Below are 14,476 nucleotides of genomic sequence, written 5' to 3'. Positions count from 1 at the left end.
AGATCTTTAAAGAGTTTTGGACAGTGGTGAGGTACAAGGTATTACTAGTGCTTGTGCTTGGCTCAAGTGGAGTGGGGATTATTGAGCCTAGTAAGCTGCCTGGATTTTTCCACTGTAACCAAGAATGCAGAGGCCCAACGAGGCACCTGCTGAAGCAAGTGCCAGTCTGTTAACTCGCCTGGCTGCGTGTATTCCAGGCTGCTGTGCCTGTGCACTCGTTCTCCATTCCCTGAGCAGGGCTAAACGTTGAACTCTATTTGTGGTCAGCTTTACATTTCTGACCTTTCAAGGTCAACTCTTGTGGATCCTCTGCCTCCCATCTTTAGTGGACGTAAACATCTGTTAAATCCACGAAGTGTGAGACTGCTTGGCAAGGGATCCTCTTTCTGAAAATGCTTAAGCTTTCTCAAGCTGTAAAGAAACCCATTCTTAAAATTCCATCAGTGATGAAGGTTGTTGGAATTACAAGGACTGAGGAGAGTGAGGCTTACATATATATTAGAGGGGAAGGGCTCTTGTCCTAGGTCACTGCTGAGTCTGAGGCATAAAATGGAGTTGAAAGGGTGCTGATCATTCATTTAGGATCTCTGGAAACCCAACTATGTTTTTTTCTCTTCAGTCTTAAGACCGAAAATGATTTTATTTTCTCATGATAAAAATAATGCAAGCTTCATAATGAAAATTCAAAGTCTTTATTTCTGGGGAAAATATCCAGGACATTTATTTAATAAAGATCATTATGTTTATAATATTTTAATTGTGTGAGCATTTATAGTATTCCAATTTTGATAATAAGTTAATTTTAAGAAAAAGCGTTTAACAATTTGGAAAAAAGACCTTCTTAACGATAGCATTTATAAAATCGTCTATACCAGGGGTTGGCAAACTGCAATCTGTGGACCAAATCCAGCCCACCACCTGTTTTTGTTTGGCCTGTGAGCTAAGAAAGTTTTAAATTTTTAAACGCTTGAAAAAAAAATCCAAAGAAGAATACTGTTTTATTACATGTGGAAATAATACAAAATCCAAATTTTAATGTCTTTCATCATAAAGAACGTTTTGTGCAAACACAGTCACACTCATTCATTTATGCCATGCCTGTGGCTGCTTCTGCCAGACTGCAGCAGAGTTGAGCAGTTGCCACAGTAACCATTTGGCCCACAAAGCCTAAAATATTTACTACTTGGCTATTTATAGAAAAAGATGGATGACTTCTGGTCTGTTAACTAATTTCGTAGAAAGGAAAGGTCACTTTATCCCCAGTCTCCTCCCTTCCCCCCTCCAGTTTTGACAGTTTTATTGAGATATGTTTGACATACCATAAAATTCGTCTGTTTTAAGTGTACACTTCAATAGCTTGTAGTATATTCACAGAGTTGTACAACATCACCACTGTCTAATTTTAGAGCATTTTCATCACCCCAAAAAGAAACCCCATGCACATTAGAATTCATTCTCCATTTTCCACCAACCTTCCCAACCCTATGCAACCAGTAATCTACTTTCTGTCTGTAGGATTTGCCTATTCTGGACATTTCACATAAATGGACTCATACAATATGTGGCATTTTGTGACAGGGTTCTTTTACTTAGCATAATGTTTTCAAATTTCATCCATGTTGTTGCATGCATCAGTACTTGTACGTAATTTTGAGTCGGCCTTCTTACGCTAAGCAGAATGCATTTGAGATTCATGCCGGTTGTTGTATATATAAATAGCTCATTTCTTTTTATTGCTGAGCAGTAGTCTGCTGTTTGACTTGCACTTCAGTTTGTTCATCCATTCGCTAGATAAGTGACCTTTAGGTTGTTTCTGATTTTTGGAGTTAAAGAATAAAGCTGCCATAAACATTTCCGTACATATTTTGGTGTGAACCTAAGTTTTTAATTACTCTAGTAATATGGTCTTATGGTAAGTATATGTTTAACATCGTAAGAAACTCTGAAAATGTTTTCAAAAGTAGCTATTCCATTTTGCTTTCGCACCAGCAATATCTCAGAGTCCCAGTTGCTCCACGCCTTCTCCCTCACTTGGTATTGTCAGTTTATTTTTTAAAATTTAGCCATTCTAAAATATGGGTAGAAGTTTCTCGTATTTTTTTTTTTAATTTGTAGTTTTAATTTGCCTTTCTCTAATGACTAATGATGTTGAGTATCTTTTTTAGTACTTACTATCTATATTTCTTCTTTATCAAAGTGTTTGTTCAAATCCTTTACCCGTTGTTATTAAGTTGCTTATTTTCTTATTGTTGAATTTTGAGAGTGCTTTGAGTTTTTTAAAAGTAAGAAAATTTTTTTGTGGTAAAATACGTGTAACAAAAATTTTGTCATTTTACCTGTTTAAAAAATTTTTTATTGTGTTTTAGGTGAAAGTTTACAGCGCGAATTGGTTTCTCATTAAATTTATACACAAACTGTTTTTTGACTTTGGTTGCCGTCCCCACAGTGTGCCAGCACTCTTCCCCTTTCCTTTTGCACCCCACGTTCCTGTGTCCATTCTTCCAGGTTTCCTCTCCTTTCCTACCCTCCTGTCTTTGTTTTTGGGCACGCGTTGCCCATTTGGTCTTATATACTTGATTGAACTAAGAAGCACATTCCTTATGTGTATTATTATTTCTTTTGTTGTTGTTGTTGTTGTTGTTGTTAGGTGCCATCAAGTCAGCTCCGACTCATAGCGACCCTATAGGGCAGAGTCGAACTGCCCCACAGGGTTTCCAAGAGTGACTGTTGAATTCGAACTGCCAACCTTTTGGTTAGCAGTCAGGCTCTTAACCACTGCGCCCCCGGGGCTCCATTGGTTTTATAGGCCTGTCTAATCTTTGGCTGAAAGGTAGACTTCGGGAGTGGCTTCAGTTCTGAGTTAGCAGGGTGTTTGGGGCCATAGTTTTGGGGGTTCTTCCAGCCTGTGTAAGACCAATAAGTCTGATCTTTCTTTGTGAATTTGAATTTTGTTCTCCATTTTTGTCCCGCTCTGTCAGGGACCCTCTGTTTTGATCCCTGTCAGAGTGATCGGTGGTGGTAGCCGAGCACCATTTAGTTGTTCTGGGCCATTTTAACCACTTCTGAGTGCACAATTAAGTGACATTCATTAGATTCACCATGTTGTGTACTTATCACCACTGTGCCCAAAACTGGTTCCTTACCCCAAACAGAAACTCAGTACCTGTTAAGCAACACCTCCCCATTCCCTCTTCCCCAGCCCCTGGTAGCCACTGATTTTTGTCTTTATGCATTTGCCTTTTATTAATATTTCCTATAAGTGGGATTATTTAATATTGGATCTTTTTTGCCTGAATTCTTCCATTTAGCATATTTTCAAGGTTCTTCATGTCACAGCAGATATCAGAACTTCACTTTTTTAATATGTAACAAAACATTTGCTATTTCAGCATTCTTCACGCATGCAGTTTAGTCATATTAATTATATTCATCATGTTGTCCAACCATCACTCTTATCCATTTCTAAATTTTTTCATCAATCTTGACAGGAGATCAGAGTTCCCTAAGCACTGAGCTCTTGTTTTCCTCCCTTCTACCCCTGGTGTAGACTTTGGTCTATATATACTTACATATTCTAGATATTTCATGTAAGTGGGATCATACATTTGTCTGCTTGTGACTGACTTACTGCAGTTAGCATAATGTTTTCAAGGTTCTTTCATGTTGCAGCATGTATTAGGACTTTATTTCTCTTCATGGCTGCGTAATATTCCATTGTACGTATGTCCCACATTTTGTTTATCCATTCATCTGTTGATGCATCTTTAGTCTGTTCCCACCTTTTGGCTGTTGTGAATAGTGCTGCAGTGAAAGTTGATGTAAAAATATCTGTATTCTTGCTTTCTGGTCTTTTGGGTATATACGCGGAGTGGAATTGCTGAGTCATATGGCAATTCTGTGTGTAATTTTTTTAGGAACTGCCAAGCTGTTTCCCACAGCACCTGTATCATTTTACATTCCCACCACCAGTGCACGAGGCTTGCAGTTTCTCCACATCCTCAGCAACACCTATTATTTTCCTTTTTGTTAATAATACCCACCCTGTTGGGTATGAAGTAGTATCCTCTTGTGGTTTTGATTTGCATTTCCGTAATAACTAGTGATGTTGAGCATCATTTCATGTGCTTGTTGGCCATTTGTATATCTTTTTTGGAGAAACGTCTGTTTAAGTCCTCTGCCTAGTGTTTAATTGGATTGTTTGTCTATTTGTTGTTGAAATGTAGTCGTTCTTTATATATTCTGTACATTAAACCCTTACTAGATATATGATTACCAAATATTTTCTCTCATTCTATAGGTTGTCTCTTTACTTTCTTGATAAAGTCCTGTGATGTTTTAGTGTTTAATTTTGATATAAATCCAAATTATCTCATTTTTCTTTTGCTGCTTGTGCTCTTGGTCTGAAAGCTTTACCCTTTTGTTTTTGTCTAAAAGGTTTATGGATTTAGTTCTTATATTTAGGTTGTTGATTCATTTTGAGTTACTTTTTGTATATGGTGTTAGATAGGGCTCCAACTTCATTCTTTTACATATGACTCTCCAGCTGTTACAGCACCATTTGTTGAAGAGACTGTTCTTTCCTCCTTGAATGGACTTAGCACCTTTATCAAAAATGAGTTGACCATAGATGTATGGGTTTATTTCTGGACCCTCAGTTGTATTCCATTGGTCTATATGTTTGTCCTTATACCAGTACTGTACTGTTTTGATTATTGCGGCTTTATAGTATGTTTTGAAATTGGGAAGTGTGAGTCCTCCAGTTTTGTTCTTCTTCAAGATTATTTTGACTATTTAGGGCCCCTTGCAATTCCATATAAATTATGAGGATTGGCTTTTCCATTTCTGGAAAAAAAAAAAAAAAACGCTGTTGAAATTTTGATAGGGATTGCATTGAATTTGTAGACTGCTTTGGGTAGTATTGACATCTTAGCAATATTAAGCCTTCCAATCAATGAACACTATTTCTTTCCATTTATTTAGGTCTCCTTTAATTTCATTCAGCGATGTTTTATACTTTTCATTGTACAAGTCGTTCACTTCCCTGGTTACATTTACTCCTAGGTGTTTTACTCTTTTAGATGTTATTGTAAATGTAATTGTTTTCTTAATTGCCTTTTCGGTTTGTTCATTGCTGATGTATAGAAATACAACTGATTTTTGTGTGTTAATGTTATAACCCCCAAAATTTTATTAAGAAAAATTTCAAACATGCAGGAATGTTGAAAGAATAGTAGTGTGATTTTTTAAATTCACTACCTAGAGTCAACATTTGTTAATATTTTGTCATATTTGATGTATATGTACACCAAACCAAAAACCCAAACTCATTGCCGTCTAGTCAATTCCGACTCATAGCAACCCATAGGACAGAGTAGATGCCCCATAGGATTTCCAGGGAGTGTCTGGTAGATTCAAACTGCGGACCTTTTGGTTAGCAGCCAAGCTCTTTGTTTACCACTGCATATCACAAAGACTCCAGTATATATATGGGGGTCCTGGTGGTGCAGTGGATATGTGTTTGGCTGCTAACTAGAAAGGTCAGCAGTTTGAATCTACCAGCTGCTCCTTGGAAACCCTATGGGGCAGTTCTACTCTGTCCTATAGGGTCGCTGTGAGTCAGAATTGACAGCAAGGGGTTTGGTTTTGTCGGGGGGGCGGGGTGGTTAGTGGAATTACTTGAAAATGAGCCACAGAAACCTCACCTCTATCTAATTCAGCATTTGTCTCACAAGAATAAAGACATTCTTTTTATAAAGTACCATTATCATGGAGTCCCTGGTTGGCGCAAGTGGTTAACACACTCAGCTGCTAACTGAAAGGTTGGAGGATCCTTGGAAGAAAGGCCTGGTGATTTGCTTCCGAAAAATTAGCCATTGAAAATATTATGGGGCACAGTTCTACTCTGACACACATGAGATTGCCATGAGTCAGAACTGACTTGATGACAACTCTTAATTGGTACTATTATTGCACCTAATAAAATTAGTAATAATTTGCTAGTAAAATTATCTTATATTCAGTCAATTTTTTAAATTTTTTCAATTGTCCCTATAATGCCTTTTTAAAGTCTTCTCTTTGGAACCAGAATATTATCAAGGTTATTTGTTGCATTTAATCGTTAATACCTTTTTAGTTTCTTTTAACCTAGAGTACTCCCCCTACTTTTTTTTTTTCCTTTCTCCATGACATCAGCTTTTTTAAGATCAGGCCAATAGTCGTGAATAATGTGCCTCATTCTGGATTCATGTGATTGTTTCTTATAGTGCTATTGAACTTGCTCCTCCAGCCCCAGTAGTTTTTCTAAAATAGAAGTGAAATCGAAAAGGCTTGATTAAAGTTAGGCTATGCATTTTGGGCAAGAATGATTCATAGGAATACTGGGTCCTTCATGTCAGATCCCAACACATCAGTCATTCCAGTATCAGTGATGATAAGTTAGATCACTTTTGTTAAGATGGTGACCCCCATATCTCTTCATTATAAAGGATGTTTTTCTGGAAAGTAAAATTTTTAACAATGATGTTTTGGAAAGAGGAGTGATTGTTATTGTCAAAAAAACTCATAAGAGGGTATTAAACATACAAAACCTAGCTAAAATAAATTATTTCCTAAGATAGCAATAACAGTAAGACAAGCCAGCTTCTTTGTGGTTTGGATCTGAGCATAGTTGATTCATATGCTTTACTGTCTTTCCCTTGCTATACCACACCTTTTCCTTTAATGCCACTCTTTGTATTTTCTGCTTAATCATTATGAGGTTAATCATATTTGAGAAAAGTTAAAACATTCTCCTCTTTTGAATCTTCTCAGTTACTCATTTTGGAGTAGTTAAAGCCTAATCATGATTATTGTTTTGTGATGTTTTTCTGATACTAAGACTGCTCAGATTATTGAGAAGTGATTCTATCTTTCTGGCTCATTTTATGGTCTTCCTCTTGTTCATTCAGTCATTTACTCAGCATACATACATTGAGCAACTGCTCCTTGTGGGGTATGGCACTTACAGAAATAACATGGTTATAAGACTTCGGTGTCCATTGAATTCATGTGGGGAGCTTGTTAACCCTTTCATGACCTACGGGGCATATGGTATCCCATATCTCAGGTTTCTGGGGACTCTACTTTTCCTGCTAAAAGTATTTGCTGTCCTCCAGTAGGGACTTGTGAAAGAAATGTTCATTGAAAGCAAAATAGCCGGGATATCAGCCTTAAATGGGAGTTAGTGCATCCAGGAAGTGTTATTGGGTAGAAATTTTGTCTCTTTCGGCCTTTGTACAGATAGATAAGCCTTGTAAGTATATTTACGGTTTCCTTGTGGTAGTTAGGGAGCCCCAGTGGATATTTTGTGTGTGTATGTGACAGTACATCCTGCCACCCATGACTGGTGGAACAGATGGGCACCCACTAATCTTGGCACCTGAGGACCCCCCTGGGGTTTTATGGGAACATGTATTCCCAAATAATATTTCTCAAAATCCATATTACCAACTAAACATTTAAAAACACACTCCATGACTCAGCATGCTTCCGTTAATGGAAACAAATGGTATATAAAAAAAAAAAAATCCCAAGCAGAAAATAATAAAAAATAGGGTCTTGAAAAGGATTTAAGCATGCATATGTCTGAGTGCGCCCCATCTCAGACTTGTGGAATTAGGATTGGTGGTTTCTTTGCTATCCAAGTTTCTAGGTACTTACTATCTTAGTTATCTAGTGCTGCTGTAACAGAAATACCACAGGTGGGTGGCTTTCACGAACAGAAATTTATTTTCTCACAGTTTAGGAGGCTAGAAGTCTGAATTCAGGGTGCCGGCCCTAGGGGAAGGCCTTCTCTGTTGGATCCTGGGCAGCCTTCCTGTGGCTTGGCATCTCTTCCCCCTTCTCTGCTTCTTAGCTTGCTTGTTTAATCTCTTTTAAATCTCAAGAGATTGACTCAGGATACACCCTGCACTAATCTTGTCTCATTAACATAACAAAGATAACCCGTTCCCAATGAGGTTATAATCATAGGCATAGAGGTTAGGATTTACAACACATGTATTTGGGGGTTACAGTTCAATCCATAGCACTTACTTTGGATTTCTGTACTTATTTTATGGACAGGTAATAGTCTAAATACTGGCCCTGGGGCCACACTTGGAGTAGTACTGCTTTAGAGCAGTGTTTCCGATTTTAGCCTGTGTTTCGTGAGTGCTTTAGCTCCCTGAGCAGATACAGGTGAATATATGTGCATGTTTTGGGGAGGGTACTGTTGTTTTATCAAATTCTCTTTCACTGGTTTGATTGTACAGTGCTAGTTCATATTTGAAGTATGTTTTTTTGACTGTAGGTGCTGATTATCTTTTCCTTCTCTTTTAAAATGACAATTTTATTGTTGAAATAATAAACAAGAACATTAAAGGACGTTTAAAGGAAAAAACCGTATGTATTTCCATAACCTTTTCTCAAGTACTATGATCATATTCATTTCTCTTTATTCTGTGTTCATTTGTTTTAAATTGTAGTACTCAGTACTCATACTATGTATATGATTGTCTTTTTCTTTTCTGTTTGGCATCATATTGAAAATATTTTTCGTGTTGCTGTAACCCCAAAGGAAACCCTGGTGGTGTGGTTAAGTGCTACGGCTGCTAACCAAAAGGTCGGCAGTTCGAATCCACCACGTGCTCCTTGGAAACTCACTCTATGGGGGCAGTTCTGCTCTGTCCTGTTGGGTCGCTATGAGTCGGAATCGACTCGATGGCACTGGGTTTTTTGGGTAACCCCAAAACCAGACCCATTGTCTCAGAGGTGTTCATTGATTAAGACTTACAAACCAAAAAAACCCACTGCCGACCGTTGAGTCCAACTCATAGAGACCCTATAGGACAGAATAGAACTGCATCATAGGGTTTTCAAGGCTGTAATCTTTATGGAAGCAAACTGTCACATCTTTCTCCTGCAGAGCGGCTGGTGGGTTCGAACCGCCAACCTGTTGGTTAACAGCCAAGCACTTACCCACCGCGCCACCAGGGCTCCTTTCATGCTGCTATGTCTTGTTTGTATTGACCCTTTTTAGTAGTTTACTATTTGGCCATGTAAGAAGTACTTTAATTTTACCTTAGTTGTTATTGGAGCTTTAGAGTCCCACGTTGGGCTTTGGAGTTGGCTAGATCAGTAGAATATCAGCTATTCCATTTTCTTAGCTATATAGTGACCTTGAGCAAATTATCTAACTTTCTGAGACTGCTTTCTTATCAGTAATTGTAAAGTGCCTGGCGCTTCTTCACACACCATAAATGTGTGCTTTCTTCTCTTGCCTATGGTCATCTTAATTTTCTGAACTAAGTCTTTGAGTTATTTCATTTTCTGTTTCTACTTGTTAGAGATTCCTAATATTCTTGGCTTTGTGAGGTTGTGTATTTTTCTTATTCATGACTGAATACTTTGGTAGTAGATCAGCTTGTATCATGAGGTAACATATGGCCAAGTTAGATCCTACCCCACTGTATAAAACAATCTAGCAGAGTCCATTTTGAATTCTTTCATGTAATCAGATTAGGGCCTTTTCTGTGGTTTATTTGATAGGTGTAGTTGTATTTCCTTGTGGAATGTTCATTTAGATGAGCCAGTGAAGATCTGCTTACAAGATGTCTTTGTCAGGGACCATCATTTTGGTTAAAATATGTGTCTTCTCTCCCCTAAACTTTTTCTTTGGTTAAGTCTAAAGACATCTGGGACACTTTGGCAGTACTATTGTTAGTAAAAATTTAGGATGAGGCACAATCAGTAGGAAATAGCTTCCTTCCATCGTGGCCTCAGGGAATATGTTGTTTCTGGGACCAGAAAAAGTGCTGAAGTTAAAAGATTTTTATAGAACCCTGGTGGTGCAGTGATTAAGTGATACAGCTGCTAACCAAAAGGTCGGCAGTTCAAATCCACCAGCCACTCCCTGGAAACCCTATGGGGCAATTCTGTTATGTCCTCTAGTATTGATATGATTTGGCACTGGGTTACAAGCTGTGATTTTTGTTTTGCTCTAACTTAGAGATCTGGCTCCACAGTGGCTCATTCTCCTGCTCATTTGGAACCCCTGCTGAAACTTTGCCTTTCCACCCCAGATATACTGAATCAGAATCCACATTTTAATAAGATCCCAAGGTGATTCTTCTGTATAATGAATTTTGAGAGCCACTGCTCCGCTAGTGGTTCTCAGAATTGGTCCTTAGCCAGGAGCATCAGCGTCTCCATCTAGGAACTTGGAAGAAATGCAGATTCTAAGCAGGGGTTCGAACCAGAACGAACAGGTTCGAAATCCTGTTGGAGATAAATTCTTACTTTTCTAGACTTGACTAAGTGCTTTTAGATGTTTTTATGGTGTTTGTTTTTGGTGAACTATTGGTTCCCTGTTCAGGGCTATCTCACACCTTTGAGATATGTGCAAGATGGTTTCTGCTGAGATACAGTTGAATTCTTGCTTTCTGATTGGGTGTTAATTGTCTCAGTTAGTCTCAGCATTTCATTTTTGTAATGGAGTTAAAAATATTCAGTTTTAAAATCTTTTGTATTACAGAGGAAGGGCAGCAAAAAATATTTTTGAAAATGCAGGATCAAATCATTGTCCTTAACGTTGGATTGTGTTTAATTATGATTATGTGATCTGATAATCTTAATGTCTTTCCTCTAAGGATTAACCTATATTACATTTTACAAATACATTTTTTAAATAATGTAATTTGATTGATCTGTAAAAGTATTTCAAAACAAGAGCTCGAGTTTGAATTTTAGCTTTAAAATTCACTAGCTCTATGACAGTGACACTGTCTTTGAACTCTTATTTTTCTGATCTGTGAAATAGGTATGATGATATTTCTTGCTTAGAGGGCTATTGAATGTTTACTAAGTTAATACCTGTGAAAGTGCTCAGTGAATCATAAAGTCTTGCCCAAATGTTTACTGATTTTGATTTAATGTAAAATGTGGCAGTCTGGAGCAGAGACTATAATTAGTCTTAGCAGTTACCGATCGCCATGTCGTCTGTTTCAAGAGACTTTGGGGGAGAGTAGGTTATGTGGCAGAAAACAGACAGGAAACCTGACCCGTGTAAATACCTTGGTACTAAGTGGTTTAGTAACGAAAGAATGATGGGTTCATAGGCTACAGTTGCCACATGGCTTATATGGAGAACCTTTACTGAACGCCAGAAAATTGGCTCTTAATTCAGTTTTGCTTTCTTATGCTGATCCCCAGGATACTGAATTATTAACCTCCCGGTCGGTTCAGCCTGTTAAAGTTCCCTTGTGAGTGAATTACTTTCCTGTAGTAAAGACTGTTGGATTCCATCTAGGTCTTTTCTGGTGTAGCTACACATAGCATTGTCCTTACGTCACTGTATGTTCAATTCAAGTGTGAAGTTGAATTTTAGGGAGGTGGACTCTCCTTAACCACTGTAGGTCTCCAGTTATGAAAATTCTTCATATTTATGATGGTACTCTGTGAAGCAGTTTAACTCTGTGTGTATTTAAAAAAAAAAATTATCGTGATGTTGACTTTCTGTGGTTTCAGGTCAGTGATACATCGTTGAAAGCACTTGGAGATGCTTTTTGTTGATAGTGAAACAAAAGGCATTCAAACAGCAAACTAGGAGCTACTTTGCTGTGACATTTTGTAGAAAATGCTTTTCTTGGTTTTTTGATGCCTGACTAACAGAGGGAAGCTTTTCTTCTTAACTTCCTTATTATAATAAATAAGTAAATAACTCAGGATTCTTGGGATGCTTTGGCACTGAAACGACATTTTATCTGTATACCTGAACTTAACACTTTCCGTCTTAGAAATAATGGCAAACTTTATGGAGATCTGAGAATTTTATGGTAGGAGCCTACTCCTTTATTTTAACTAGTGCAACCTGAGCATTCTGCAGGTAGGGAAGCTGGCATTTCTAATGGCTTGATGATGTGCTTAAGATCCCACTCATCTAGGAGAGCCAGGGTCTGAAGCCCAGGACCTGACTCCTGGGGCCCTTCCAGTCTGCACTCTCTTACTGAGCCCTTTTTACCTCATCCATTTGAAAATGTAAGACGTACAGAAAAGGGCACTTTTCTTTTCCCCGTGTGTTTACCTTTTTCATTGTGTTTATTTTCAGGAATGCTTTTTACTGCCAATGAAACCCCCAAGATGGGCATTTATTACATTCCGGTAAGTAACACAGATAGGAGTCATAATTAAAATAGGACAAGCAAAGATGATTTCGAGGGACTTTGTGTCTGCATGTGGCTTTGTAAATTCAACACAGAGGACTCACTCATAGGTTGGGTTTGCTTCCTGGAACCAGTAAAATCATGCTTAAGAGTTACATGTAAACATCGCTTTATGGGAAACTATTTAATAATGTTAAAATAGTCATTAGAAATCAGTCTTTATTCTTCAGATTTACATTTGTTTTGTTTCCAGGAATTTCAGTCTTAAACTTTCAGATATTATTGATCACAAGAGACCTGTCTAAGATAAAAAGCTAATACTATTCAAGTCATCTCATTGTAGTTGTTTACTGTTTCTTTTGAAAACAAGTTACATATAAAAGAAGCAATCTTAGGCTGACATGATCAGTGATGGCATGTATTTTACAATGCTGTCCTTTTTATTTTTCCTTTGAGAATTCTTTGAGTGCCAAAAGTTTCCCCTCTTAGTTTATAATAAGGAGCCCTGTGGCACAGTGGTTAAAGTGATCTACTGCTAACTGAAAGGATGGCGGTTCGAAACCACCAGCAGCTCCTCAGGAGAAAGATGTGACAGTCTGCTTCCAGAGATTTACAGCCTAGGAAACTCCATGGGATTGGATTGAGTTGGTATCGACTTGATGGCAGTGGGTCTGGTTAGTTTAATAGGAAGGAAATACAGGGAAATGTGATCTCCTAATCAGGAAAGCACTTAGTTCAAAGTTGCATTAGATTATAATTCAGCAAACAGCTCCCTTAGCTGAGAGTTTTGGGGGAAGAGAGCGGGAGGCAAGGAGTGTTGAGGATCAGGATTTTAGGGAAGTATACTCTCCTTGCCACTATAAGCCTCCAGTTATGAAATTTCTTCATATTTATGGTGGTTCTCTCTGACATAGTTCAACTGTATATGTATTTCCAAAATAGTGTTTTGGTTGATGTTGACTTTTTCTGCTTCCAGCACACTGATATGTTGCAGAAAGCAATCTGAGAATATTTCCTCTGGTTAGTAGTGACAGCAAGCTTTTCAGTTTTCCTAAGTTGTCATTTGTCCCTGATTCTCACAGATAGCTGCTTCTGTATTCATATCAATTTATCTATCCATCTTTCTCTGTATTCATTTGTTTAATAAATATTCATTGACTGTATCAACTGTGTGTCAGGCACAATGCTGTGTGCTGGCAGTGTAACAGTGTACAGGGTACTGCACTGTCCTCAAGGAGTTTATACTTAGGGACCGAAACAAGAAGCTAGGCAATTTCAATTTGATGTAATGAAGGCTACAATGGAGGTAAGGAGGGGTACTTTGACAGGGTACGAGGAAGAGAGACATTTAACGCGATGGTGGGAAGTGTGGAGGGTAGTCTTAGAGAAAACTTCGCAGAGGAAGTGACTTCTGAGATGAGGCCTGAAGAATGATTATGTGTACTAGATGAAGCGGGAGAAGGGCCTTGGAAGTAGAGGGAATAGTATGTGCAAAGATCAGGGAGAAGGTAATTCCGTATGGCTGAGCATTGGAGAGGGAGAGGATGGAGGGTTAAGATATAAGGCTGAAGGAATACCCAGGAGCCCGATTGTGAAGGGACTTTGTAAGCCAGGTGTGGGAATGCAGGGCGGAGAGTCTTCGAAAAGTTTTAAGCACGGGAGTGATATAATCAGATATGTATTTTGGAAAGATTTCTTTGGTGGCCACAAGGAGAAAGGAGTAGATAGAATCTAATCAGGAAGCAACAAGAGCTAGCGGTGTAGCAGTCTACATGAGCAGTGACAGTGGTTTGTGTTTCCTGTGTCAGGCCTCCTTTTTCAGCCATGGTGGCTCTCTTAGGTTCTGGGGTAATTTGACAGAAGTGTAATCTGGCCGGCAGTAATTTCAGAGGGTTTGTTATCCTCGAATTGTCAAAAGGCTTGTCTCAGAGGTGTTCGTTGATTTAGCTAAGACTTGAAAAGACTGCAAGAGGTGCCCTGTCTTAGTTCCGGATCACAGTCTTTCTTCCCCCAGTTTCAGCCTGGTTTGAAAACACTGCCAAGAGGCCGGATGAATCACCTTGCCCCTGTGCCTTTACCTGCTGTTGTGGGAGGAGTCTCTTTTCCTCTTCCTTGTAGGAGCGAGTACTATCTTTTGATCTTCCACAACTGTCTGTAAGATGCCAGTACTTTGGATTTTGGATCCCTTCCCCATGTTCAATGTGTCCTACCCCAAATGACATGAATAATATTCACGAAAACACATCTAGGTGCTTAGCTTTGAAGTACAACCTCAGATACCACTGAGTATACAGCAG

The 14,476-nt window shown here is 38.5% G+C and overlaps 1 protein-coding gene across 4 annotated transcripts in view; it reads left to right on the top strand.

Moving 5' to 3' along the window:
• Positions 1 to 14,476, top strand: part of LOC100658574 (nucleolar protein 10) — a 119,486-nt gene that overhangs the window by 33,948 nt on the left and 71,062 nt on the right. For all 4 annotated transcript variants that reach the window (XR_775773.3, XM_023550426.2, XM_003411803.4 and 1 more), the window contains one exon: positions 12,125 to 12,177. Coding sequence is in view for 3 of the 4 variants with exons in the window: in XM_023550426.2 (XP_023406194.2) it covers positions 12,125 to 12,177 (53 nt within the window). In the remaining variant the exon portion in view is untranslated. The remainder of the gene's footprint in view (positions 1 to 12,124; positions 12,178 to 14,476) is intronic.

Source organism: Loxodonta africana, chromosome 12, assembly GCF_030014295.1.
Source record: "Loxodonta africana isolate mLoxAfr1 chromosome 12, mLoxAfr1.hap2, whole genome shotgun sequence".
Taxonomy (NCBI): domain Eukaryota; kingdom Metazoa; phylum Chordata; class Mammalia; order Proboscidea; family Elephantidae; genus Loxodonta; species Loxodonta africana.
Note: the sequence above shows the minus strand (reverse complement) of the source record. Positions and strands in the feature narration are given on the sequence as shown.